Source organism: Chiloscyllium punctatum, chromosome 44 (assembly GCF_047496795.1).
Source record: "Chiloscyllium punctatum isolate Juve2018m chromosome 44, sChiPun1.3, whole genome shotgun sequence".
NCBI lineage: Eukaryota > Metazoa > Chordata > Chondrichthyes > Orectolobiformes > Hemiscylliidae > Chiloscyllium > Chiloscyllium punctatum.
In genome coordinates this window covers 53534457-53560580 of record NC_092782.1, presented here as the reverse complement: position 1 = coordinate 53560580, position 26124 = coordinate 53534457, and the positions used below count along the sequence as shown (strand labels likewise).

Genomic DNA, 26124 nt, shown 5'->3' with positions numbered 1-26124 from the left:
CTTTTCACCTTACACTCATCAATACAAATAACAATTAAGAAAATATCCAACAGATTTATAAGCAAGACAGAAGAGTGCTCTTTAGTTGGTAAGTGGACTGTGGTAGAGGCATTGACATAAAGAATGCGCCCATTAATGATGATTAATGATTAACTGCCAGACTTTGTTTAAATTTTAAAATCAGTTAAGTTGACTCTGATTGGTGAGGATATTGCCCGAAGAAATGAATGAGTGAAGGTTGACACCTATTTTGTTGAGTTGAAGCAAGTACAGTCAGTTTATATGCTTTTTTCTGGGTGCATCGAATAAGGCTCAATGTTTTGAGATAGATATATATCTATCTATATGAATGTAGGTTTGCTCGTTGAGCTGGAAGGTTCATTTTCAGACGTTTCATCACCATACTAGGTAACATCTTAAGTGAGTCTCTGGATGAAGCACTGGTGATATAGCCCGCATTCTATTTAAGTGCTTGGGTTTCCTTGGGTTGGTGATGTCATTTCCTAGCGTGATGTCATTTCCTGCTCTTGTTCTCAAAGGGTGGTAAATGAGATCCAGGTCAATGTGTTTGTTGTACAGTTCTGGTTGAATGCCATGCTTCTGGGAATCCTAGGACCCAGACAGATACCTGGTGACTATGGCAAAGACTGAAATGGCATCACAGGTTCTAAAAAGAGACAGTGCAAGATAGCAGACGATGATATATCCCTCCCAGATCGTCTCAATGCCTTCCACACTCGCTTTGAGCAGAATTTCGGCAGACAGGTAACACCTATTCCGACAAATCCTATCCCAATAATCACTGCATCAGAGGTCAGATCAGCTTTCGTGTGAATCCAAGGAAAGCGATGGGACCAGATGGAGTACCAGGCCATGCAGTCACAGCATGCGCAGGTCAACTAGCAGAGGTCTTCTTGGACATCTTCAACTTCTACCTGCAGCAAGGCACTGTCCCTGCCTGTTTCAAGAGGGCCAATGTCATCCCTGTGCCTAAGAAGGCTCATGCAGTATGTCTCAATGACTACTGCCCAGTGGCCCTAACATCGGTGGTCATGAAGTGCTTTGAAAGGCTGGTCATGGCATTAATCAATTCCAGTCTCCCCACTACTCTTGACCCACTCCAATTTGCCTATCGGACCAACAGATCCACATCAGATACCATGTCACTTGCCCTTCACTCCTCCCTAGAACACCAAGAACAGCTTCATAAGAATCCTACTCATTGAAGGCTGAACTGTAGTCAACACTATTATCCTGTCGAGACGGATTACTAAACTTAGTGATCTTGGACTAAGCCCCACTCTCTGCAACTGGATCTGCAGTTTCCTGACCCACACGCCACAATCAGTGAAGACTGGGGACAATATTTCATCCTCACTAACACTCAACACTGGACCACCCCACGGGTGCATACTCAACCCTCTACTTTACTCACTGTATATCCACGACTGCATCACCAAATACCAGACTAATGCCATTTACAAGTTTGCTGTTGACACCACCATAGTTGGTCAAATCTCAGATGGCTACAAAACAGACTACAGACAGGAGGTGGAAGATCTGCAAAAAATGGTGCACCGAGAACAACCTAGCTCTCAATGCCGGCAAAGCCAAGGAACCTATTTTTGACTTTTGACAGGATGTTACTCATGCACCCCTACACATTAACAGCACAGAGGTGGAACAAGTGGAGTGTCAAGCTCCTGGGAGTGGTCATCCACAAGCTCTCTTTGACTCTTCACATGGATGCACTGGTTACAAAGGCCCAATAATGTTGTCTCTTCCTCAGGCAGCTGACAAAATTTGATATGACGGTGAATACCCTTGCCAACTTTTATAGGTGAGCCATCGAGAGCATTCTGTCTGGATGTATCACTACCTGGTATGAGACGGTTACAGAGAATGGTGAACTCGGCCCGGACAATCACAAAGGCCAACCTCCCATATATAGAATCCAACTACCAGGCCCATTGTCAAAGAAAGGCCGCAAGCATTCTCAAAGATCCATCCCACCCTGGCAAAAGTGTTTCTACAACCTCTACCATCGGGCAGAAGGTACAGAAGACTGAACATACGCACCAGCCGGTTTCAAAACAGTTTCTACCCTACTGTTGTTAGAATACTGAATGGACTCTCAAACTCGTAACATTCTCCTGTACTTGTGTTTTGGATTTTGCCGCTGTTTACCTATTATTTACTTATCTATGCTATTTAACTATGGTGATCTGCCCATATTGCTTGCAAAACAAAGCTTTTCACTGTGTCTCGGTACATGTGACAATAAATTCAATTCAAATACTTTGGCTGCTCAGCTGTAGTATTTCCTTAAGCCTCTTGGAATTTGCTAAATTCCTGTCCATCTTTATGATTCTTCTAAAATTAACCTATCAATATGCCTCCTATAACTTGCACTGGCTTGCGCTAGGATCCAATTTCATTTTATGAAGGTCTTATAGCTCTTTTCTAATCATAAAAGGACAAATATGAATTGTTTTAAGAACATTTGCAACACTGGATATCATTCCAGTTAGATAACAACAAATCCTCTTCAACGAGGAAAGCATATTATGTTTCATCATTAATAGTTAAACCCATTTTTGAATGCATTTCTTGAAACGTCTTAATAAGTGGTCTATGAGGCAGCAGTCATAAATTATGACCTATGCAATACATTTGACCTCTATCAAATTCAAAAACATTAACCTGAAATGTTTTTTAATACTAATAATGTTGTGTTTCACATTTTATTTATAGCCATCTGACTTGTAATTGTGTTACATAAAATTCATAAATATGCACCTTCAAACAGAGGCCTGAGGCAGTGGGAACTAGCTTCCCATGGCAATGGTGGTCACGAACAGGCTACAAGGCTGTGAAAATAGGGAGCCTGGACGGGGGCGAGGTTGAGCCCTTGTGAGGAGTACTAGCCCAACACTGCCACGTGTTTATGGACTAGGGTTTTGAACTGTAAACTGTGTTTCTTTGTTTTTCTACTTTTTATTGAGGAGGACGGCAATGTTTAACTTTTTAAACTTTGTTTTATTTTTCTGCTTTGTTACAAGGCTCTGTACCTAAGATAAACTAGGAGAAAGTGATGCTGCCTGGCCTGCTGTGTTTTTCCAGCATGACATTTTTCAAGTCTGTACCTAAGATACTTTGTACCTAAAATGACACTGTTAAGTGGCAACTTATAAACATTTCACTGTACTCGTGTTAGTACACATGACAATAAACGTGAATTAATTCAATTCAATTTTTAAAAAACTGATAGTGACACAGTCATAGCAGCACCCAACAGCCAGATATTCAAACAAAGCCAAATCTGTCATCACTGCTTTGATTAGTGACATTTTGAACAAAGGTACAATTGTTGAACAAATTATGTTCATTTTTTTGAGCAATCCTGAACATGACAGAGAAACATTCAAAGATATGTAATGAAGAGCTACGAGAGAAGCTAGTGACAGTAATGCATTAATTGTTGCAGTCAGAGAATATTTTCATATGCAAAAAAGCATGAGATTGCAGTATCCAAAGAAAAAAAACATGTTCACTTTAATATGGCCATGCATGATTTTACATAACCTTTTCCCACATTAATGAAATTTTGAATCAAAATCTATGAAAAAATGAATCAGATTTGGATCACGAGCAGTATAATGGATCACAACTACTTGGTATGATTAAGGACAAGGACTGAATTGATACAGAGCATAATCGGCCTTGTCTGCAAATACAAGTAAGCATGGAATAAGAAGACTTTCAGTTAACAAGCCTCGACTCTGAAAACGTTAATACCTAAAAATTATCTGTATACTTGATACAAGATCAAATTTCTGTCCAAAATAACTTTCTCCGCCAATTTTCAGTGCTCAGTACAATGGGAATTTCTGGGACAACCATGATACTGAGTATCAAAGTTAACACAAATAGCCTCACCAAATTTAGGCTTACATTCCAGCAAGTATTAAGAAAAAAAAATTAAAAGAAAATTAGAGAAAGAAATAACCTATGTTGCTGACTTTGATTACAATTTCAATTTTTAAAAATTGAGTTTACTCTATATAATGGCAGGAATTTACTTGGAAGAAATTGAACACTTTATGATCCAATATGATATGGTCTTTATAAAAAGACAATTAATTTCTAACCTGACGACATTAAATCGTTTATTTTGAAGGGCTGGAATATCTGTGAAGCAACGTTTTAACTCCCAATTGTTGCAAGGGACAACCTAGAGTGTGATTTGGCCCTTTTCACAATACTCCAGAAATTCACCAGAAACATTCTCAATTCGAAACACTAGAGAACTCCACTACTGTAAAATTCTGGTTTGGAATATTTGGCATTAAAATAAAACAAACAGTTTCAATGATAATAAACCTCTGCGACAAACATCATCTGCATGTTTCCAAAATTTCAAGGAGGACATGAATTTCAGCACGCAAATCATTAAATCCAGAAATTGTGAGGTACCCACAGATAAGAATTTTATTACATCCTTTATGATTTATCAGATCCAATTTAAATGTAAACGTTCACAGTTTTGACAAGATCCTCACTAGAAAACACTGGCAAAATTTCAGAATCAGAATTTCATACATGTGGGAAAATTCTAACTGTTTTTGCCAAACCAACTTCCAGCAAAACACAAAAAAACCATGATCTGTTGCCCCACCAACTATTGCTGTAGAGGTGAAAGTGGCCCCCAGGCAGAGTAAGACGTTTGGTATCTGTCAATAAGGAGAAAAGAAACAAGAGGACTGAGGTGGAGAGGAAGGAAGAGATCAGTTATAATGTGGAAACAATCTCTCAAAGTCCAGCCAAATTTTAAAAAAAGTTCTTGATATCCACCTTAAACTTTCAAACATTTGTGTTTCCTGCACCAATCAAGAGATGCCACCAACAGACTGAACTGGGATACTATCAATAAAAACTTAAAACTGTAACTTCAATCAGCATCTGAAAGCATTTCTTTTCAATCTTTCATACACATATTTTGTTGCCAAAGTATTAGCCATCACAGTGAAGGAATCCAAATCAACATTTTTTGATGGCTCCTAAATTACCAATAGCCACTCATCAAAATTTATGCACTATAACTTTTTCTGGCATTATATTAGTTTTGACTAGTCATTGTATAAATCTAAAGTTCTCCATGAATTATCCATATGATAACATAGCTTTCAGGTACAGTTGAACGGTAGATTACAGTAGTCTTACACTGTATAGTTTATCAAGACATAAAATTAACACTACTACTGTGACCTTTGGAGTATGATGGTAATCAACGACTCCCTGACCAAGATGCTTATTGATTACTTGCTCTCTATGCTGCCCTATTAAATATAGACAGCATAGAGGGCAAGTTCCATGCATGCACATATAATTAAAATGGCATAAATTGCTACAGTGGCCCTTAAACACTTAGGAAAAGCACTTTTAACATAAACCTAAGAGATGGGCAATTGAATATCATTATGCTCATAACTTTAACAGATTAATCACCAAGTGCAAAAGGAGAATCAGAAAGCATTTACATGGTCCCATACCCGCTGGTCACAAACCTTTACTTTCTCTACTGAAGAAAAACGGGAGTTTTGGGACTTTTTAAGTTGTAGACTACATATTAGGTCTTGTTCTCTAGCATCTGTCATACTAATAGAATGGCTAACACAAACAACTAACTGAAAAGGCCAGTATAATTGAATGGGTACATCTTTGGTCACCAATGTAACAAAACAATGAAACAATGTTATTCCACACCAAACTAAATTATGAAAACAACTTAAATAGATTTTAAATTGTTACATATTCACCCAGTAGAATTAACAGCCAGATCAGCGCTCACTATTATTAAAGAATAAATCACGCAGTGAATTTCAGCACATGGGGAGTTAAATGCTGAAATCAGGAAGTTGCTGTCTGAAATGGTTTACCCCTCCAAATGCTTTCTTACACCAACAGCTGACCAAGTGACTCTGAAATATGAAGTGCTTACTTGATAACCATTAATGATGCAGCAGAATCAGGTAGGTTTGACAACTCAGATTTTTAATGATGTGATAAATCTTGATCACTGCTAACTTACTTTTCAGCAGATTGTTAAGGAGACAGTAGAGGGCACTGTTTATTTTGACTCTGTAAATATTGCAAATTTCTATGAAAATGTCCACAATTACTGTCGGCAAGTGTGATTGCAAAGGCTGGGAAATAGCCAGTAACCCTAAACACCAGGCATAGACTTGGGAAAAGCTTACTTTTGGTTGTAAAATTCATGATGCAAGTTACCTCTAGAACCCTGACAGCAACAGCAGCAAGGGGGGCATTTTTCCCAATAGGACCTGTGAAAGTATTCCAGTATCTTCTCAGCAACAGTGATAGAGAAAACATTCATTTCAACAACAGAGTCCAACAACATTTGCTGAAAGGTGCGAGGGAGGAGCGAAGGACTTCTGGGAAGGTGAGTCTAACTGTTTAAAAACCTCACTTCAGGTGTCGGGGCCTCCATTTGCTGAGAGGTGCGAGGGAGGAGCGAAGGACTTCTGGGAAGTCATATATTTGTGTGGACGCGTTACCCGAAACGCTACTCGGGGAGTGTCTCCCACCCATCCTCTTCCTCTAACCTAAAAAAAAAGTTCTGTGCGCCAGATTGGTAAGGTAACGAGTTTATTTTTTATTCATTATTTTTCAACAGTCTCTTTGGGAAATTAGAATAGTGGGAATAGAGGTTAGGGCAGTTGAATGTTCCTCCTGCCGAATGTGGGAGGTAAGGGTCACCACTAGTGTCCCTGCTGACCACATCTGCGGGAAGTGCACCCAACTCTAGCTCCTCGAAAACCGTGTTAGGGAACTAGAGCTGGAGCTGGATGAACTTTGGATCATTCGGGAGGCAGAGGTGGTTATTGAGAGGAGTTACAGGGAGGTAGTCACTCCTCAGGTACAAGAAAAAGGCAGATGGGTTACAGTCAGGGGACGGAAAGGGAACTGGCAGGCAGTGCATGGAACCCCTGTGGCCATTCCCCTCAATAATAAGTATACCATTTTGGATACTGTTGGGGGGGACGGCTTACCAGGGGAAAGCAGTGGGGTACAGGGCTCTGGCACAGAGTCTGTCCCTGCTGCTCAGAACGGAAGGGGGAAGAGGAGCAGAGCAGTAGTCATTGGGGACTCCATAGTTAGGGGACAGATAGGAGGTTCTGTGGGGATGAGAGAGACTCACGGTTGGTGTGTTGCCTCCCAGGTGCCAGGGTTTGTGATGTCTCTGATCATGTTTCTGGGATCCTTAATGGGGAGGGGGAGCAGCCCCAAGTTGTGGTCCACATAGGCACCAATAACATGGGTAGGAAGAGAGATGGGGATTTAAGGCAGAAATTCAGGGAGCTAGGATGGAAGCTTAGAGCTAGGATGAACAGAGTTGTTGTCTCTGGTTTGTTGCCCATGCCATGTGCTGGTGAGGCAAGGAATAGGGAGAGAGAGGAGTTGAACACGTGGCTACAGGGATGGTGCAGGAGGGAGGGTTTTGGATTCTTGGATAATTGGGAATCTTTCTGGGGTAGGTGGGACCTCTACAAGCAGGATGGTCTTCATCTGAACCAGAGGGGTACCAATATCCTTGGGGGGGGAAATTCATTAAGGCTATTGGGGTGGGTTTAAACTAATCCAGCAGGGGGATGGGAACCAAAATTGTCGTTCGAGTATAGAAAAGGTTGAGAGTAGGGAGGTCCAAAATCAAGTTTCAGGGACGCAAGATGGCACCAGCAAGTAAGAAGTTGGTTTGAAGTGTGTCTACTTCAAGGTCAGGAGCATCCAGAATAAGGTGGGTGAACTTGCAACATGGGTTGGTACCTGGGACTTTGATGTTGTGGCCATTTCGGAGACATGGACAGAGCAGGGACAGGAAGGGTTGTTGCAGGTTCCAGGATTTAGATGTTTCAGTAAGAACAGAGAAGATGGTAAAAGAGGGGTAGATGTGGCATTCTTGGTCAAGGACAGTATTACAGTTGGAGAAAGGATGTTTGGGGTCTCGTCAACTGAGGTAGTATGGACGGAGGTTAGAAACAGGAAAGGAGAGGTCACCCTGTTGAGAGTTTTCTATAGGCCTCCAAATAGTCCCAGAGATGTAGAGGAAAGGATAGCAAAGATGATTCTCGATAGGAGTGAGAGAGCCAGGGTAGTTGTCATGGGGGACTTCAACTTTCCAAATATTGACTGGGAACACTATAGTACGAGTACTATGGGGGGGGGGTCAGTTTTTGTCCAGTGTGCACAGGAGGGCTTCCTGACACAGTATGTAGACAGACCAACAAGGGGCGAAGCAACATTAGATTTGTATAGGGTAATGAGCCCGGCAAGGTGTTAGACTTGGAAGTAGGTGAGCACTTTGGTGAGAGCGATCACAATTCTGTTATGTTTACTTTAGTGATAGAAAGGAATAGGTGTATACCACTGGGCAAGAGCTATAGCTGGGGGAAAGGCAAGATTTAGGAAGCATAGGATGGGGAAGGAAACTGCAGGGGATGGGCACATTAGAAATGTGGAGCTTATTCAAGAAAAGCTCCTGTGTGTCCTAGATAAGTATGTACCTGTCAGGTAAGGAGGAAGCTGTAGAGCGCAGGAGCCGTGGTTTACAAAGGAAGTGGAATCTCTGGTCAAGAGGAAGAAGGCGGCTTATGGTAAGATGAGATGTGAAGACTCAGTTAGGGCGCTTGAGGGTTACAAGGTAGCCAGTAAAGACCTAAAGGGAGAGCTCAGAAGAGCCAGGAGGAGACATGAGAAGTTGTTGGCGGATAGGATCAGGGTAAACCCTAAGGCTTTCTATAGGTATTTAAGGAATAAAAGAATGACGAGAGTAAGATCAAGGATAGTAGTGGGAAGTTGTGTGGAGTCAGAGGAGATAGGGGAAGCACTAAATGAATATTTTTTGATAGTATTCACTCTAGAAAGTGACAACGTTGTCGAGGAGAATACTAAGATACAGGCTACTAGACTAGGTAGGATTGAGGTTCACAAGAGCTATTAGAAATCCTGCAGCATGTGAAAATGGATAAGTCCCCTGGGCTGGATGGGATTTATCCTAGGATCCTCTGGGAAGCCAGGAAGGAGATTTGCAGAGCCTTTGACATTGATCTTTAAATCGTAACTGTCTACAGGAATAGTGCCAGAAGACTGGAGGATAGCAAATGTGATTCCCCTGTTTTAGAAGGGGAGTAGAGACAACCCTGGTAATTATGGACCAGTGAGCCTTACTTCAGTTGTTGGTAAAGTGTTGGAAAAGGTTATAAGAGATAGGATTTATAACCATCTAGAAAAGAATAATTTGATTAGGGATAGTCAGCACGGTTTTGTGAACGGTAGGTCATGGCTCACAAACCTTATTGAGTTCTTTGAGAAGGTGACCAAACAGGTAAATGAGAGTAAACCGGTTGATGTGGTGTATATGGATTTCAACAAGGCGTTCGATAACGCTCCCCACAGTAGGCTATTGTACAAAATGCGGAGGAATGGAATTGTGGGAGATATAGCAGTTTGGATCAGTAATTGGCTTGCTGAAAGAAGACAGAGGGTGGTGGTTGATGGGAGATGTTCATCCTGGAGTCCAGTTACTAGTGGTGTACCGCAAGGGTCGGTGTTGGATCCACTGCTGTTCGTCATTTTTAAAAACGATCTGGATGAGGGTGTAGAAGGGTGGGTTAGTAAATTTGCAGACGACACTAAGGTCGGTGGAGTTGTGGATAGTGACGAAGGAGAGACATAGATAAGCTGCAGAGCTGGGCTGAGAGGTGGCAAATGGAGATTAATGCGGACAAGTGTGAGGTGATATGCTTTGGTCGGAGTAACCGGAATGCAGAGTACTGGGTTAATGGTAAGAATCTTAGTAGTGTCGATGCGCAGAGACCTTGGTGTCCATGTACACAGATCCTTGAAAGTTGCCACCCAGATTGACAGGGTTGTTAAGAAGGCATACAGTGTTTTAGCTTTTATTAATAGAGGGATCGAGCTCCGGAACCATGAGGTTATGCTACAGCTGTACAAAACTCTGGTGTGGCCGCACATTGAGTATTGTGTACAGTTCTGGTCACTGCATTATAAGAAGGACGTGGAAACTTTGGAAAGGGTGCAGAGGAGATATACTAGGATGTTGCCTGGTATGGAGGGAAGGTCTTATGAGGAAAGGCTGAGGGTCTTCAGGCTGTTTTCGTTGGAGAGAAGAAGGTTGAGAAGTAACTTAATAGAGACATATAAGATAATCAGAGGGTTAGATAGGGTGGACAGGGAGAGCCTTTTTCCAAGTATGGTGACGGCAAGCACAAGGGGTCATAGCTTTAAACTGAGGGGTGATAGATACAGGACAGATGTCAAAGGTAGTTTCTTTACTCAGTAGTAGGGTATGGAATGCTTTGCCTGCAACGGTAGTAGATTCGCCAACTTTAAGGACATTTAAGTCATCATTGGACAAGCATATGGACGTACATGGAATAGTGTAGGTTAGATGGGCTTCAAATTGCTATGACAGGTCAGCACAACATCGAGAGCCGAAGGGCCTGTACTGCACTGTAACGTTCGATGTTTAACAATGGTGTAGGAAGATTTCTTTAGTCCATGTTAAGGCACATGAAGTTGATGACAACTTCAATAGTTCTTGGATGGTTGAAAAGAAGCCTAGTTCTTGCAGTCCACTGAATTCCAGCTTCTTCACAGTAGTCAATATATTTCATCCTACACATTCAGTCTGGCTCCCACATTCTTTTCTTAATGAGTTTTTTTTAAAGAGAAAAAAAAATGACCCGATCCCACATGTAGATTGGTGATTTTCACCTTATTTTAAACAAAAGTGGAAAAGAAAAAACAGCAAGTGCTTTTAGGAAAACAAAGATTTCAAATTCCCACTAGTTTACCTAGAATATATTCAAAGGACTCTACTTCCAAGGCCTTCTGAGGAAGAGAGTTGCAAAGACTTATAAACATCTGTGAGGAAAAAAAAAACTCACCTCATCTCCGTCTTAAATGGACAATCCCTTATTTTAAAGCAGTGAACTTAATCACAGATTTTCCCCACAAGGGGAAACATACTAACCATCTGCACCCTATAAAGACTCCTAAGGATCTTATATGTTTCAATCTAATTACCTCTTACTCTTCTAAATTTCATTGGATAAAAGCCTAGCCTGCCCAAAATGTCTTCATAAGAAAAGCCATCCATTCCAAGTTTTAGTCTCATATTCTTTCACCAACCTGCTTCTAACTCATTTACATTGTTCCTTTACATCAATCCTAAATAGGTTTGCCAATACTATATGCATTACTTCAGATATGGTCTCATCAGTTCCATGAATAACAAGTTGGTTAGGTTGTGGATTTGATTAATACAGAATGCAGAGAGCAAGTTCAAAACCCATCACTGGTAGTAAATATATCAAATAAAGTAGCAGGTAAACATTTTTGTCATTCAGTTGTTTTTGTTAGCAAGGTCAGATGGACAAACTTTCCTGCCATCTACTGGAAAAGGACTAAATTACAATCATCACAACTATTTCAAATCTTATTTCAGTATTAAATTGTACAACAGTCACACACTGACAATAAATATATTAAGCCAACAAAATATTCACACTCATTCCACATTTTTAAGGCAAAAACATTACACTTTTGATTATTTCAGAGGTCTTGTAATTTTAAAGCCATATTAACCAATTAGAATTCTCAACAGAATGTAAACTGTTAAGCAATTTAGGTGGATGTTCTGCCTGCATTAGTTTCAGAACAATGGCTTGAAGTACCAATTCCAAATAGAATTGCAGCCTGTAAGAAGTTAACACAACTTGCATTTCAGAAATCAAAACTTTTCCAGATATTGTATTAAAACATCCAATATTTTAAATATTTGGCTTACTGGCCCAATATATCCTTTATCCCAAGCATTTGATAGTTGGTGAATGTTTGCAACTAACACACTATAAACTGCAGGGGAATGCAATTAAGTAATAACTTCTTGATCTCAGCTCTTCAAAACAAAACTCAACAAACAACATAATACATGCCATATTTACACACATTATGGTCTTGGAACAATGATTTACTCATTTTTGGGGCAAGACTGATTGCCCATTGCAAGTCTTTAGTTTTGAAAAGGTGTGCATTCATAAAGTTCTGAAACTTCGACACTCCTTTTTGCATTGCACTGGAATACTAGGCTAGTAACTTTCCTTAGGCCTTGGTACCTCCTGCACGTCACCGTCAATTTTAACATTTAAATTCTCCACCACAGGCAGTGTATTCTGTCAATATGATGTAATACAGAAACTCAAAAACCTTCTAAATCTGCAACCTAAAAGGACAACTAATAGGCACATTATAGCACACCCACATTCAAGTTCTCTTCCAAGTCTCTCACAAACTGAAATGGAACTACACTGCGGTTCCTTCAAACTTGACGCTTCAAAATCTACAAACTCCTTCAGAGCATGGTGAATACAGCTACATCAAGTGAATTGCAGTTTGACGTCATTTTTTAAGTATGAGTTAGGGTTACATAATAAATACTAGCTTTGCCAATGATACCTGTATCCCATGAATGAATAATTTAAAAAAATATACTCCTTTACCAGCTTACTTCCAAAATTTGGTCTTCCACATGGTTTAAAACTAAGATTGCATGAAAACAAAGAACTTAACTTGCAGTGTCAATTCCAATGAGGTAGGGAGGATGTACACACACAACAATATAGCTAGGCACAAATGGGTAAATAAAAAAAGATGGCAGTTGGATGTTCCCTATAGCAGACAATGTCACAAAATTGAAATGTACTGGATCTTAAATGGCGTCGCTTAAGTTCAAAATACCTTGGCGAGGAGATGTTCTTCGATGGTTAAATTTGCTTCCAAAAACTGTTTCAGGCGAAACTCTTACCTTTCCTTCAATCATTTTAATTTTGTTAAGCTTGTACACCAACTTTATACTTCTGAATGGAATATGAACATACAAAACAGAAGGAGAAGCAGACCTCCAGCGCCTCCATATGCTACACTATTCAATAAGATCACAGCTGATCTGTTTGTGTTTTGAATTTCACAGTCCCAATTAAACTCTTGGTAACCCCTTTTGTTCCCTTACCTATCAAGAATTTATCCATCTCTGCCTTAAAAGTATTTACCGATCCTGACTCCATTTTCTTCACAAGTCCCTAAACATGATCTTTTATTATCCAAAATAACATATGACATGGCACCTTGTCAAATAACTTCTGGAAATCTGGGATACATGAAAAAGCTTTGATAATCAATCCTTCTCTCAACTCCAGTCTCCAAACCATCTCTCCAAAGCAATTCTTTGCTCCTCTCAACATGTTTAATTATATCTATAGAAATAGGTTAGCAGTTCCCTTCTCTAAGCTTTGAATAGGGACTGTCTGCACATAGTGCAGAGATGTCCCACAATCCTTCCAATTCTTCCTTGATCCTGGATGATATCACTCAATTTCAAGTCAGTTGAGGCTGAAATTTGATTTTGATCCTCCAGCTGGATGCAATGGTCATGCACTGGATTCACCTGTCAAAGGTCTTAACTTAGATTTTAGCAAGAGGAGGAGGAGGAGAAGGAGGTGAGAGCAATAGTCTAGTTAGCATGAAGAGTTACATTCTTTATTTATCAATATGGAAACCCAGTTTCACAAAGATAATATAAAATTATACCTTTTGAAATCAAGTAAAGAACCTAAATTATGCACGAGTCCTGAAAAAGTTCTGTAATTAGTCACCTTTTCAAGCAAATTCAGTGACCAATTAACCATACTATACTTTTCAGACTTCAGTCCAAGGTCAATTTATGAAAAAGCTGACAATCAATAGATGCTAATGAGACTGTTGGAAACATTTTAAAAACAATTGAAACAAACATAATTATTCAATATATATACAATTTAAAAATGACACTTTCAAGCCCTTACCATTATTAAAGTTGTTGTGCAAATGAACTAACTCAGAAAAGCTATTTACCAACTGAGCATGCTGACTTAAAAGCAAGTTGATCTTGTATAATGTCTAATATGTTTGTCATGAATTTAATAATGGTGATGATATATTCATGTTTACTCAGTTTCTTTTTCGTTATTTTGATTGATTTCAAGGCAGCACTGGAGGAGACAGATCCAGAAATTCAGCAAGCATTTACAAAGTAAAGCTGAAAAACTCTTTATTTCACGGAATGCAGCAGAGAAACATAATAAGATTTCATGGTTAAGCAGAACTCAAAGTAATTCTCTGTCATTTCGGGTTATAAGGAATACAGTTAAAATAGAACAAATAACATGATGCAAAGCACATGAACTAGAATATCCAATAAATGGTTGAGCTGCTATTGTCAAAACCAGTGAAGTACAATGTGCAATGACCCAAAAGGAACAGCTCAATTTATTCCAGCTCAATAACAGTTATGCCATGCAAATGGAAGGCAGTGACCATCTCCAAAAAGAGACAGTCTAACCACTGCCCTTCGACATTCAATGGCGTTATCACCACTGAAGCACCTACTATTAACATTTTGGGGGTTACCATTGACCCGAAACTCACCTGGACTTGCCAAACAAATACAGTGGCTATTAGAGCAGATTAGAGGCTAGAAATCCTCACTGAGTATCTGAAATCCTGACTCCCCAAAGCCTGTACACTATCTACAAGGCACAAGTCCGCACTACGCTAGAATCCTCCCTCCTTGGTTGGATGAGTGCAGCTCCAATAATAATCAAGAAGTTTGACGCCATCCAGGTCAAAGCAGCTTGCTTGATTTGCATCATGTCCACTAGCATCCAGTCCCTCCACCACTGACACTCAGTTGCAGTAGTGTGTACCACCCATAAGACGCACTGCAGAAATTCATGAGGCCTCTTAGATGTCACCTTCTAAATCATTTCTATTATCATGCTCCCTTTCAATTTAGCTTTTCTATTCAGTATTCCATAAACATACGAATGGAAAGACCAGTCAATTGCTAACGAATATCTAAGATCCTTCTTATCTGTTTGCAAAAGGTGCAACTCAGTAACGTGCAAGAACGTTACTGATTATTCCGGTCAAGTGAATATGAGCATCCTTTTTTTTAAACATCCAACACCAGGAAAGAGATCAGAAGAAGTAACAGAAATCAGAGAAACCTATACATGAACAAACACGAACAATCTTTCCCTAAAATCACCAGATTTCTTTCATCTTTTTAAAGAAAGATAAAAGAGATTTTTATTAGTAATGGCCATACAGAAAATCTCACCTGCTGGTGGCAAGTCCAGTTTATTACGTTTCAACTCAGACATTGAGTTTTGCAGCTGATCTATAACAAAGTCGTCATCGAAGAAAAAGTCCTTGGCCAAAGTCTCCTGCAGAAATTCTATCAGATCCTCCATTGATAACTTTATCAAATGCTCTGCAAAAATAAACAGAATTACTTTACCATTTTGAAGAAATTTGCTTCTCTCTTCTTTGGATTTCTGACTTAGTCACTATTTTCTGTTCAATGAATTGAGGAAGCAATATATTCTGTATATATTCTGCTGTAACCTTCTTCAGCTTTAACCTTCCTGTAATAAAACATTTAGTCTTTGCTTCATAACTTAATCACACCTCAGAAATAAAGAACTGATCATATTGGAAAATTACCAACACAAATATAGACTTCACCACCCGGTGCCACAGTGTGTCCCTGCACTTATGTACTTAGTAGTTTCTTTGCTTGACATACATTTTTCTTCCCCTCCTCCTATGCTCCCCCTTAGGTGAGGGAGAAAAAATAAATAGTATTATGGTTGTTTAGGAACAGCAGATTTCCAGTATTTCTCCAAGGGGTCACTGACACTACAGTGCTTTCCAAATGTGTATCCCATGCCACCTAGAAGAACAGCAGGCGTATTTAAACAACGCTAACTGCAAATTCCACCCCAAGCTACATATCATCCTGACTTAGAACTATTGTTGCTGGGTCAGTATCCTGAAATTCTCTTCATAAAAACATTGCGGTGTCCCTATAACCGAAGGACTGCAGCAGTTTAAGATGACGGCTTACTGCCACTTTTTTTTAAGGGCAATTGGAGTTGGGCAATAAATGTTGGCCTAATCAGCAATATCTACATCCCATGTACATAATAAAAAAATGCAATCTTAAACAGTGTATTTTTCAAGTGATTGGGTGTTGCCCTGTAGTTGAGCAATGTTCAATCTATCAGATATCCAAGTTTTTCCAGGGAAGTCAAAGCATAGCTATAAGGACCAGACCTTGAGCAAATTACACAGTTTCTCAAGGCAAGTTTTAGTGCTTCCACAAATGATCTCAGTGAAAATAGGAAATTTAAAACAGACCAGAAATTGAGGTTTAGACCTTCTTGGTCCATACAGTTGTATGCAACAGCATATTACAGTATATCTTTCAAAAACCAAACTATTAAGTATGTTAGAACAACAGAAAATGCTGCAGAACTTCAGGTTTGGCAGCATCTGTGCAGATAGAAAGAGTAGAGAGCCTGACATCGGTGGTGGGCAAATTGCTGGAGGAAATCCTGAGGGACAGGATTTACAATGTTTGGGAAAGGCAAGGACTGATTAGAGATTGTCAGCTAGTTGTGTGTGTGGAAGGTCATGTCTCACAAACTTGATTGAGTTCTTTGAAGAAGTCGACATGATCTTTTTAGACTTCAATAAGGTGTTTGGGCAAGGCTCCTCAAGGGAGGCTGGTTAGCAAGGTTAGACCTTATGTAATACAGGAAGAACTAGTCATTCGGATACAGAACTGACTCAAGTGTAAGACAGAGGGTTGTGGTGGACAATTGCTTTTCAGACTGGAGGCCTGTGACCAGTGGAGTGCCACAAGATCGGTGCTGGGTCCACTGCTTTTCATCATTCATATAAATAATTTGGAGAAAGTGAGGACTGCAGATGCTGGAGTACCAGAGTTGAAAAATGTGGTGCTGGAAAAACACAACAGGCCAGGCAACATCCGAGGAGCAGGAGAATCGACGTTTTGGGCATAAGCCCTTCTTCAGGAATAATTTGGATGCGAACATTGGAGGTCTCATTAAGTTTGCAGATGACACCAAAATTGGAGATGTAGCGGACAGTGGAGGTTACCTCAGATTACAACGGGATCTTGATCAAATGGGCCAATGGGCTGAGGAGTGGCAGATACAGTTTAATTTAGATAAATGTGACATGCTGCATTTTGGAAAAGCAAATCAGAGCAGGCTTTACACACTTAATGGTAAGGTCCTCGGGGATGTTGATGAACAAAGAGACCTTGGAATGCAAGTTCATAGTTTCTTGAAAGTAGAGTTGCAGGTAGGTAGGATAGAGAAGAAGGCATTTGTTATGCTTTCCTTTATTGGTCAGAGCATTGAGAAAACGAGTTGGCAGGTCATGTTGGGTCAGTACAAGCCATTGGTGAGGCCGCTTTTGGAATATAGGTAAAAATAATGACTGCAGATACTGGAAACCAGATTCTGGATTAGAGTGGTGCTAGAAAAGCACAGCAGTTCAGGCAGCAGCCTGCTCCTCAGATGCTGCCTGAACTGCTATGCTTTTCCAGTACCACTTTTGGAATATTACATGCAATTCTGGTCTCCTTCTTATTGAAAGGATGCTGTGAAACTTGAAAGAGTTCAGAAAAGATTTACAAGGATGTTGCCAGGGTTGGAGGATTTGAGCTGGACGGAGAGGCTGAATAGGCTGGGGCTGTTTTCCCTGGAGTGGCGGAGGCTGAGGGGTGACCTTATAGAGGTTTATAAAATCACGAGGAACATGGATAGGATAAACAGACAAGGTCTTTTCCCTAAGGTGGAGGAGTCCAGAACTAGAGGGCATAGGTTCAGGGTGAGAGGGTAAAGATATAAAAGGGATCTAAGGGGCAACCTTTTCACACAGAGGATGATACGTGTATGGAATGAGCTGCCAGAGGACGTGGTGGAGACTGGGACAATTACAGCATTTAAAAGGCATCTGGATGGGTATATGAATATGAATATGAAGCGTTTAGAGGGATATAGGCCAAGTGCTGGCAAATGGGACCAGGTTAGGTTGGGATATCTAGTCAGCATGGATGAGTTGGACCAAAAGGTCTGCTTCTGTGCTGTATATCTCTATAAAGCTAAGACTAAGAGGACCCTCCTTTGCAACAACTGTCTTCCCTTAACAAGATTTTGTCATTCCTCTACATCTCCATTACCCCATCAGATGGTCTCTTTTTCTTCCTTGAAAGGTAGCCTTATTCGCTCCCATTCACCAAACTCCTATGCTTGGCTAAGTTCATTCTCACTTTAAACAATTTTTCCTTTTATGCACCTCACTTTTAGAAAATGGTGTGACTATAGGTACCCACATGGATCCCATTCTAGTTATTTCCATGTTTATGCCTGTCACTTTGTGGGCTATGTGGGTTCCTTGTTGCAGCCTTATACAGGACCTCTCCCTTTTTCCAGCTGCTTTCTACTCATATTTGGAATTGGAAAACTTAATCATCCTTTCTTCAAAGTTCCATCCTTCTCTACAAACCCACTGACTTCCACAATTACTTTGACTACATTTCCTCACATTCTGCTTCTCTAATGATTCTGATCATTTCCTGCCCTGCTGCTTTCATTCTTCCCCCCTCTCTCTCTCTCTCAGGACAACAAAGATTCCCTTTGCCCTCACTTTCCAGCCGACCAGTCTCTGCGTTTAGAAGAATCATTCTGTGAGTTCTACCATCTCTAGCAGGATACCACGACCAAATACGTCTTCCCCTCCCTTCTTGTCAGGGATCTGCAGGGACCATTCCTTCTACAATACCCTAGTCCACTCCTCCATTTTCAAATTTTCTTCATCCCTCGATGGCACCTTCCCATGAAATCGCAGAAGATGCAACACTTGCCTCTTTAAATCCTCTCTCTTCATTAGCTAAGGCCCCAACACACCTTTCATGTGAGGCAGTGATTTACTTTCAATTTTTTCAAGTCAATCTACTATTTTTCAATTACTTTTCAATAAGCTGCTCACAGTGCAGTCTCTTCTCTACACTGGCAGAGACAGTATGCAGATTGGATAACCACTTTACAGAATATCTCCAACTCTGTTCTCAGGAAGAACTTCAACCTTCATTTGTCATTTCAATACACCATCTCGTCCGCACACTAACATTTTTGCTTCAGGCTTGCTGCAATAATCCAGCAAAGACCAATGTAAGCTGGAGGAACAGAATCTCACTTAGGCACATCATAGTCTTCAGGACTCAACAACGAGTTGAATAACTGCAGACCATGAGCTATATCCTCCACCCATCCTTCCTCCCCCCAAAATCTCATTTGTATTGGCTATATCTTTCACCCATATCCCTTTTGTAATACCTTTCGCACTCCTTTTGTCTTTTGATTTCAGGAACCTTTAACCATCTATTCCGCTTACTCCTGTTTGCTTCTCCACCCCCGCCCCCCCCAAGATATAGTTCCTCCAGCACATATTTTTATTTCAGACCTTGAGTATCCACGGTATTGTGCTTTTATTAATAGTTATGTCTTGAATGTCAATGTCTAATAATTAACCTGCTATAATTATTTTTGTTTTATAAACTAATATTTGTAAGGCTAGAATGTCACAGATTTGATCTTTGAACTTGAATTACCTCATGTTAAACAAAGTTGTGAAGTGCCATTGCTATCCCAAACATAACCCTCAGCTAGAGTGAAGATTCAGCTTGGGTTCCTGCTTCTGTCATTTCCAGTGGCTTGATTGAGCGGTAAAGACCAAAACCAACTACTCAGAAGGAAAAGGGGGAAGAGGAGGACAGCGCTAGTTATAGCAGACTCTATAGTTAGAGGGACAGACAGGTGGTTCTGTGGACATGGGCAAGACTCTTGGATTGTTTGTTGCCTCCCGGGTGCCAGGGTCCAAGACGTCTCGGACCGTATCTTCAGAATCCTTAAGGGGGAGAGTGTGCAGCCAGAAGTCGTAGAGCACATTGGCACCAATGACATAGGTAGGAAGAGGGGTGGGGAGGTCATTCAGGAGCTCAGGGAGTTAGGCTGGAAGCTAAAAGCTAGGACAGACAGGAGTCGTCATCTCTGGGTTGTTGCCGGTGCCATGTGACAGTGAGGCAAGGAATAAGGAGAGAGCGCAGTTGAACACATGGCAGTAAGGATGGTGTAGGAGGGAGGGCTTCAGGTATTTGGACAATTGGACTGCATTCTGGGGAAGGTGGGACCTGTACAAGCAGGATGGGTTGCACCTGAACCAGAAGGACACCAATATCCTGGGAGGTAGGTTTGCTAGCACTCTTCAGTGGGGGGGGTTAAACTAATTTGGCAGGGGGATGGGATCCGGATTTGTAGTCCAGCAAGTAGGTTAGCTGTTTTTCAGGATGTCCAAGAATGTAGGGAGGCTGTGGAGAAGGTAGCACTGACAGGGAATACTTGCGGACACAGAGATGGGTTCAAGTGTGTATACTTCAATGCAAGGAATATCAGAAATGAGGTGGGTAAACTTAAGGCGTGGATCGGTACTTGGGACTACAATGTTGTGGCCATCACGGCAACATGGATAGAAGAGGGACAGGAATGTTTGTTGGAGGTTCCTGGTTACAGATGTAACCTGGGGTGGGTGGGGGGGGGGGGCTGGTAAAAAGGAGGGGGGGTGGCGTTGCTAATTAGAGGGATACAGGATAGCCAGGAGGGAGCTGAAGAAAGGGATTAGGAGAGCTAAGAGAGGGCATGAAAAATCTTTGGCGGGTAGAATCAAGGATAACCCCAAGACCTTTTATGCATATGTGAGAAACATGAGAATGACGAGAACGAGGGTAGGTCCGATCAAGGACAGCAGTGGGACACTGTGTATTGAGTCGGAAGAAACAGGAGAGGTCTTGAATGAGTACTTTTCTTCAGTGTTTACAAATGAGAGGGACCGTATTGTCGAAGAGGAGAATATGAAACGTACTGGTAAGCTAGAGGAGATACTTGTTAGGAAGATGTGTTGGGTATTTTGAAAAACTTGAGGATAGACAAGTCCCCCGGGCCTGACGGGATATATCCTAGGATTATGTGGGAAGCAAGAGAGGAAATTGCAGAACCGTTGGCAATAATCTTTTCGTCTTCGCTGTCAATGGGGGTGGTGCCAGGGGACTGGAGAGAGGCGAATGTTGTGCCCCTGTTTAATAAAGGAAATAGGGATAACCCCAGGAATTACAGGCCAGTTAGTCTTACTTCGGTGGTAGGCAAAGTAATGGAAAGCGTACTGAGGGATAGGATTTATGAGTATCTAGAAAGACACTGCTTGATTAGGGACAGGCAGCACGGATTTGAGAGGGGTAGGTCTTGCCTTACAAGTCTTATTGAATTCTTTGAGGAGGTGACCAAGCATGTGGATGAGTGTAGAGCAGTGGATGTAGTGTACATGGATTTTAGTAAGGTATTTGATAAGGTTCCCCATGGTAGGCTTATGCGGAAAGTCAGAAGGCATGGGATAGTGAGAAATTTGGCCAGTTGGATAGAGAACTGGCTAACCAGTCGAAGTCAAAGAGTGGTGGTAGATGGTAAATATTCAGCCTGGAACCCAGTTACAAGTGGAGTTCCGCAGGGATCAGTTCTGGGTCCTCTGCTGTTTGTAATTTTTATTAATGACTTGGAAGAGAGAGTCGAAGGGTGGGTCAGTAAATTTGCAGATGATACGAAGATTGGTGGAGTTGTGGATAGTGAGGAGGGCTGTTGTCAGCTGCAAAGGGACTTAGATATGATGCAGAGCTGGGCTGAGGAGTGGCAGATGGAGTTCAACCCTGTCAAGTGTGAGGTTATCCATTTTGGAAGGACAAATAAGAATGTGGAATACAGGGTTAACGGTAGGGTTCTTAGTAAGGTGGAGGAGCAGAGGGATCTTGGGGTCTATGTTCATTGATCTTTGAAAGTTGCCACTCAGGTGGATCGGGCTTGTAAGAAGGCCTATGGTGTATTAGCATTCATTAGCAGAGGGATTGAATTCAAGAGTCGTGAGGTGATGTTGCAGCTGTATAGGACCTTGGTAAGGCCACATTTGGAGTACCGTGTGCAGTTCTGGTCGCCTAACTTCAGGAAAGATGTGGAAGCTTTGGAGAGGGTGCAGAGGAGATTTACCAGGATGTTGCCTGGAATGGAGAATAGGTCGTACGAGGATAGGTTGAGAGTGCTAGGCCTTTTCTCATTGGAACGGTGAAGGATGAGGGGTGACTTGATAGAGGTTTATAAGATGATCAGTGGAATAGATAGAGTAGACAGTCAGAGACTTTTTCCCCAGGTACAAGACTGTTACAAGGGGACATAAATTTAAGGTGAAGGGTGGAAGGTATAGGGGGGGATGTCAGGGGTAGGTCCTTTAGTGGTGGGGGCAGGGAATGCATTGCCTGTGGGAGTGGCAGAGTCAGAATCATTGGTGACCTTTAAGCAGCAATTGGATAGGTACATGGATGGGTGCTTAAGCTAGGACAAATGCTCGGCAAAACATCGTGGACCGAAGGGTCTGTTCTGTGCTGTATTGTTCCATGTTCTACGTACACACGTAATCCGCCCCCCCCCCCCCCCCCCCCCCCCCCCACCCCCTCGCAAAAACAATACCTCCCTTTCAAGTTGCTGAATATCCTCCAGGTAGTCAAGGTTTAGGATCATTGATGATTAACGAAAGCACTAGTTTTCAGAGCGCTGCTCCTTCATCTGGTGATTGTGGAGTATAAGATCGTAAGACACAGAATTTATCGCAAACATTTACAGTGTGATGCAACTTAAATTATATATTGAAACTTCAATTGCAACATACTGTAAACGTTTGCTATAAGTTCTGTGTCTTACGATCTTATACTCCACACCCACCTGAAGGAGCAGTGGACCGAAAGCTAGTGCTTCCAAATAAACCTGGTGTTGAGAGATTTTTAACTTTGTACATCCCAGTCCAACACCGGCACCTCCAAATGATGAATAATGGTAACTAAAGTAAAATACTGAGGATTATTGGTGTCAGTGAGGTACGACACCAATGGCAGTTGAATTCCCTATGCAGAATGGGAAAGTAGGGTGGCTGAAAAAAGCAAGAGCAATCAGTGATACATTAACCACTCTAAAATACAGTAGATTCAATAGTATAAAACACAGAAGAACAGATGATAAAAGTTAATAGAAATTAATGTTGACCACATGGAATCAGCCTGTTTCAGTATAACACCTTGGAAGGTTTACACATGATAACCATTAGATGGTGAACAAAAAGTTCAAGCCAGTACTGCCAATTTCATAAACTGTGTGCTTTTACTTCTTTGCTTTAACTTTTCAATTCATTCCACAAGAAGCTTGCTTTTACTCTTAATTATGCTTTTCTCCCGAAGATAAATTATTGCCTTAATTTCTAACAAATTACATTATTTGGCAGTGAACATTACAAAATCATCCGGTTAAACACTGTCCTGACTGGCATTGTTGTAGTTGTAGCAGTCTCTACCATTTATTCCAATATTAACAAAATCCTCTGAAAAATATATTGATGAGTCGCATAATTGGTATTTCGCCTAATAAAGTCAACAATTATGTTTGCTGCTTTTCCCTTGCCACCTCAATATATAATTGATTTATATCCATTTCATAACAAGTTGATAATATCAGATAAAAGATTGAGCAGGGTCAGGAGAAACACCTGGGAAACATGACCAAACTCAACTGATACAAATCTGAATTGGGAGAATCAGAGAAATCTTATGCTACAGAAGGAGACCATTTGTCCCACTGCATCTGCATTGACTCTACTATGAAGTGCCAATTTCCTGCCTTTTCCCATATCCCTGGACACAATTTCTACGCAAATAGTCCAATGTCCTCTTGAATGCCTCAACTGAACATGCCATAAATCACATTTCCAAGCACTACCCTAACAACATCAATTCACTTTAAACTTGTAAAATAATCAAGACTGAGAGGGCACAAGTGGAAACAGCTTTACCCTATCTACTCTGTCCAGGGGCTCATGCTTTTCAAAACATCTTTGCAAACACTTGGCCCCATATCCCCCGAACTTTTCCTATTCATTTACCATCCAGATGCCTTTGCAATGTTGTAATTGTCCCTGCCACCATTACTTCCTCTGGCACCTCATTCCATATATGCACCACCCTGTGCATGAAAAGGCTGCCCATTAGTCCTTTTAAATTTTTTCCCCTCTCACCCTAAACCCATGCCCTCTAGTTCTGGACTCATCCACCCCAGGGAAAAGATCTTGTCTATGTACCCTATTCCATGCCAGTCATGATTTTATAAACCTCTAAGGTCACCCCTCAGCTCTGACGCTCCAGGGAAAACAGCCCCAGCCTATTCAGCCTCTCCCTCTCACTCAAATCCTCCAACCCTGGCAACATACTTGTAAGTCTTTTTTGAACCTTTTCAAGTTTCACAACATTCCTCTGATAGGAGGGAGACCTGAACTGCACACAATAATCCACAAGTAGCCCAACCAACATTCTGTAAAGCTGTAACATGACCTCCCAACTCCTATTCTCAATGCTCTGACCAATAGAGGAAAACATACAAATGTCTTCTTCACTATTCTATCTACCTGCGACTCCACTTTCAAGGAACTATGAACCTGCACTCCAAATCTCCTCTCAACTTTCTTCTCTCCAGAGTCCTAACTGTAACAGTACCAACAGTATCAATTAAATAGCAACAATCAAAATCAAAGTTGGCAATATTTTTTGTTTTACAAATAATCCATTCCACTACACTAAAATGCAAAGGTATACGAATAGATATGAACAGTTACTAAATTTGATCTAAACCTACTAGCACCAGTTTGTAATTGCACAATATTGAAATCATTCAGGTTATGTCGAATAATTGGATTGCTAGAAGGTAGAAAGGGAAAAGAACAAAACAATGCATGAATAGTGAACGAAATTGTCTTACTTTTGTGCAGTTTAAGAATAGTATATGACATTGCTGTGAGAACTCGATCTCCTTCTAGCATGTAGATGTCCCATAGTCTCAATGTAAGGGTGAAGGGAGTCTGTGCCAAGGCAAATTAAAATAAAACAAGTGTATAAATATTCTTAGAAATGATTCAGGATTCACACAATGTTTCTAAAAATCTATTAGCTTGCTTTAGAACTGATTATTTCCTTTGTGCCAAACAGTGGTTAGAAGAAACTGCTTCAGTTAACAACTTTCTCACTTGCAACTAGATTAGAAAAAAAAATCAAGATCCTTTATAACAAGTAAGCAAACATTAGGAAAATCCATAGGTAAAGATATGAATATGACTAAAGTTATGGCATGATAAATATAGGTGCCCAGACAGCTGGAAGGGATGATGTTTTAAAAATTGTTGATCTGACCAAAAGACAGAAATTGTCATTTCTACTGTTCCATCAGACAGATTAGTTATACCATCATTATTAAGCAAAAAAACCTGTATACCTTCCATAATACAAAGATTATTTCATCAATTAAATTTAAGTTTTCACAATTTAGATTCATTGATCCTATTCTCCTGCCTTTCTTAAAAAGTATATTCTTGATACATCAAACAGCAACTTAAAATATTTTAACCTAGTTTAGATACTTTTGATTCCCTACTTTATACACTATGCTACTCGAGCTAATACGTTAAACCCTCTTACATTTGGGTTCAATTTTGGTTTTCTTGCACTTTAATTTTTGCATGCAATTTTGTGTTAGCCAGAATTGAAGCTAGTACAAGAAATCAGGAGTTTGCAATATTTTAGTAAAACCTCTGGAGACTTGTAAACTACTATCCTGGAATAGGAGCAATCACAATTTTTGGATCTTCAACTATTATATAAGCTTAACAAGAAATTGAAAGTGGTGACAGTATGTTTCTGTTGCATCAATTGCAATGATTACAATTATTGCAAACTTAAGACAAACATTTTCAACCAATACATTGTACTTGACCATTGCCTCTGTTAAATTTATCTGTAAAAATGTAAGTGGCTTAATGTGCAAAATTATTGACCCTCCAGATGTATGCTGTATTGCTCATTAATGAAGAGCAATTCTTGAAATTATGGATTGAAATGGATGAAAATAAAAGGCTCCCTTGGGATAAATTTGTGGTTCAGCTGATTAATTTAAGTGCAAATTCAATGACTAAGCTGAA

The 26124-nt window shown here is 40.6% G+C and overlaps 1 protein-coding gene across 8 annotated transcripts in view; it reads right to left on the bottom strand.

Moving 5' to 3' along the window:
* Window positions 1-26124, bottom strand: part of usp6nl (USP6 N-terminal like) — a 235239-nt gene that overhangs the window by 7151 nt on the left and 201964 nt on the right. For all 8 annotated transcript variants that reach the window (XM_072562952.1, XM_072562957.1, XM_072562956.1 and 5 more), the window contains 2 exons: window positions 24912-25011; window positions 15263-15415 (listed from right to left, as the gene is read on the bottom strand). In XM_072562952.1, the coding sequence (XP_072419053.1) occupies window positions 15263-15415; window positions 24912-25011 (253 nt within the window). The remainder of the gene's footprint in view (window positions 1-15262; window positions 15416-24911; window positions 25012-26124) is intronic.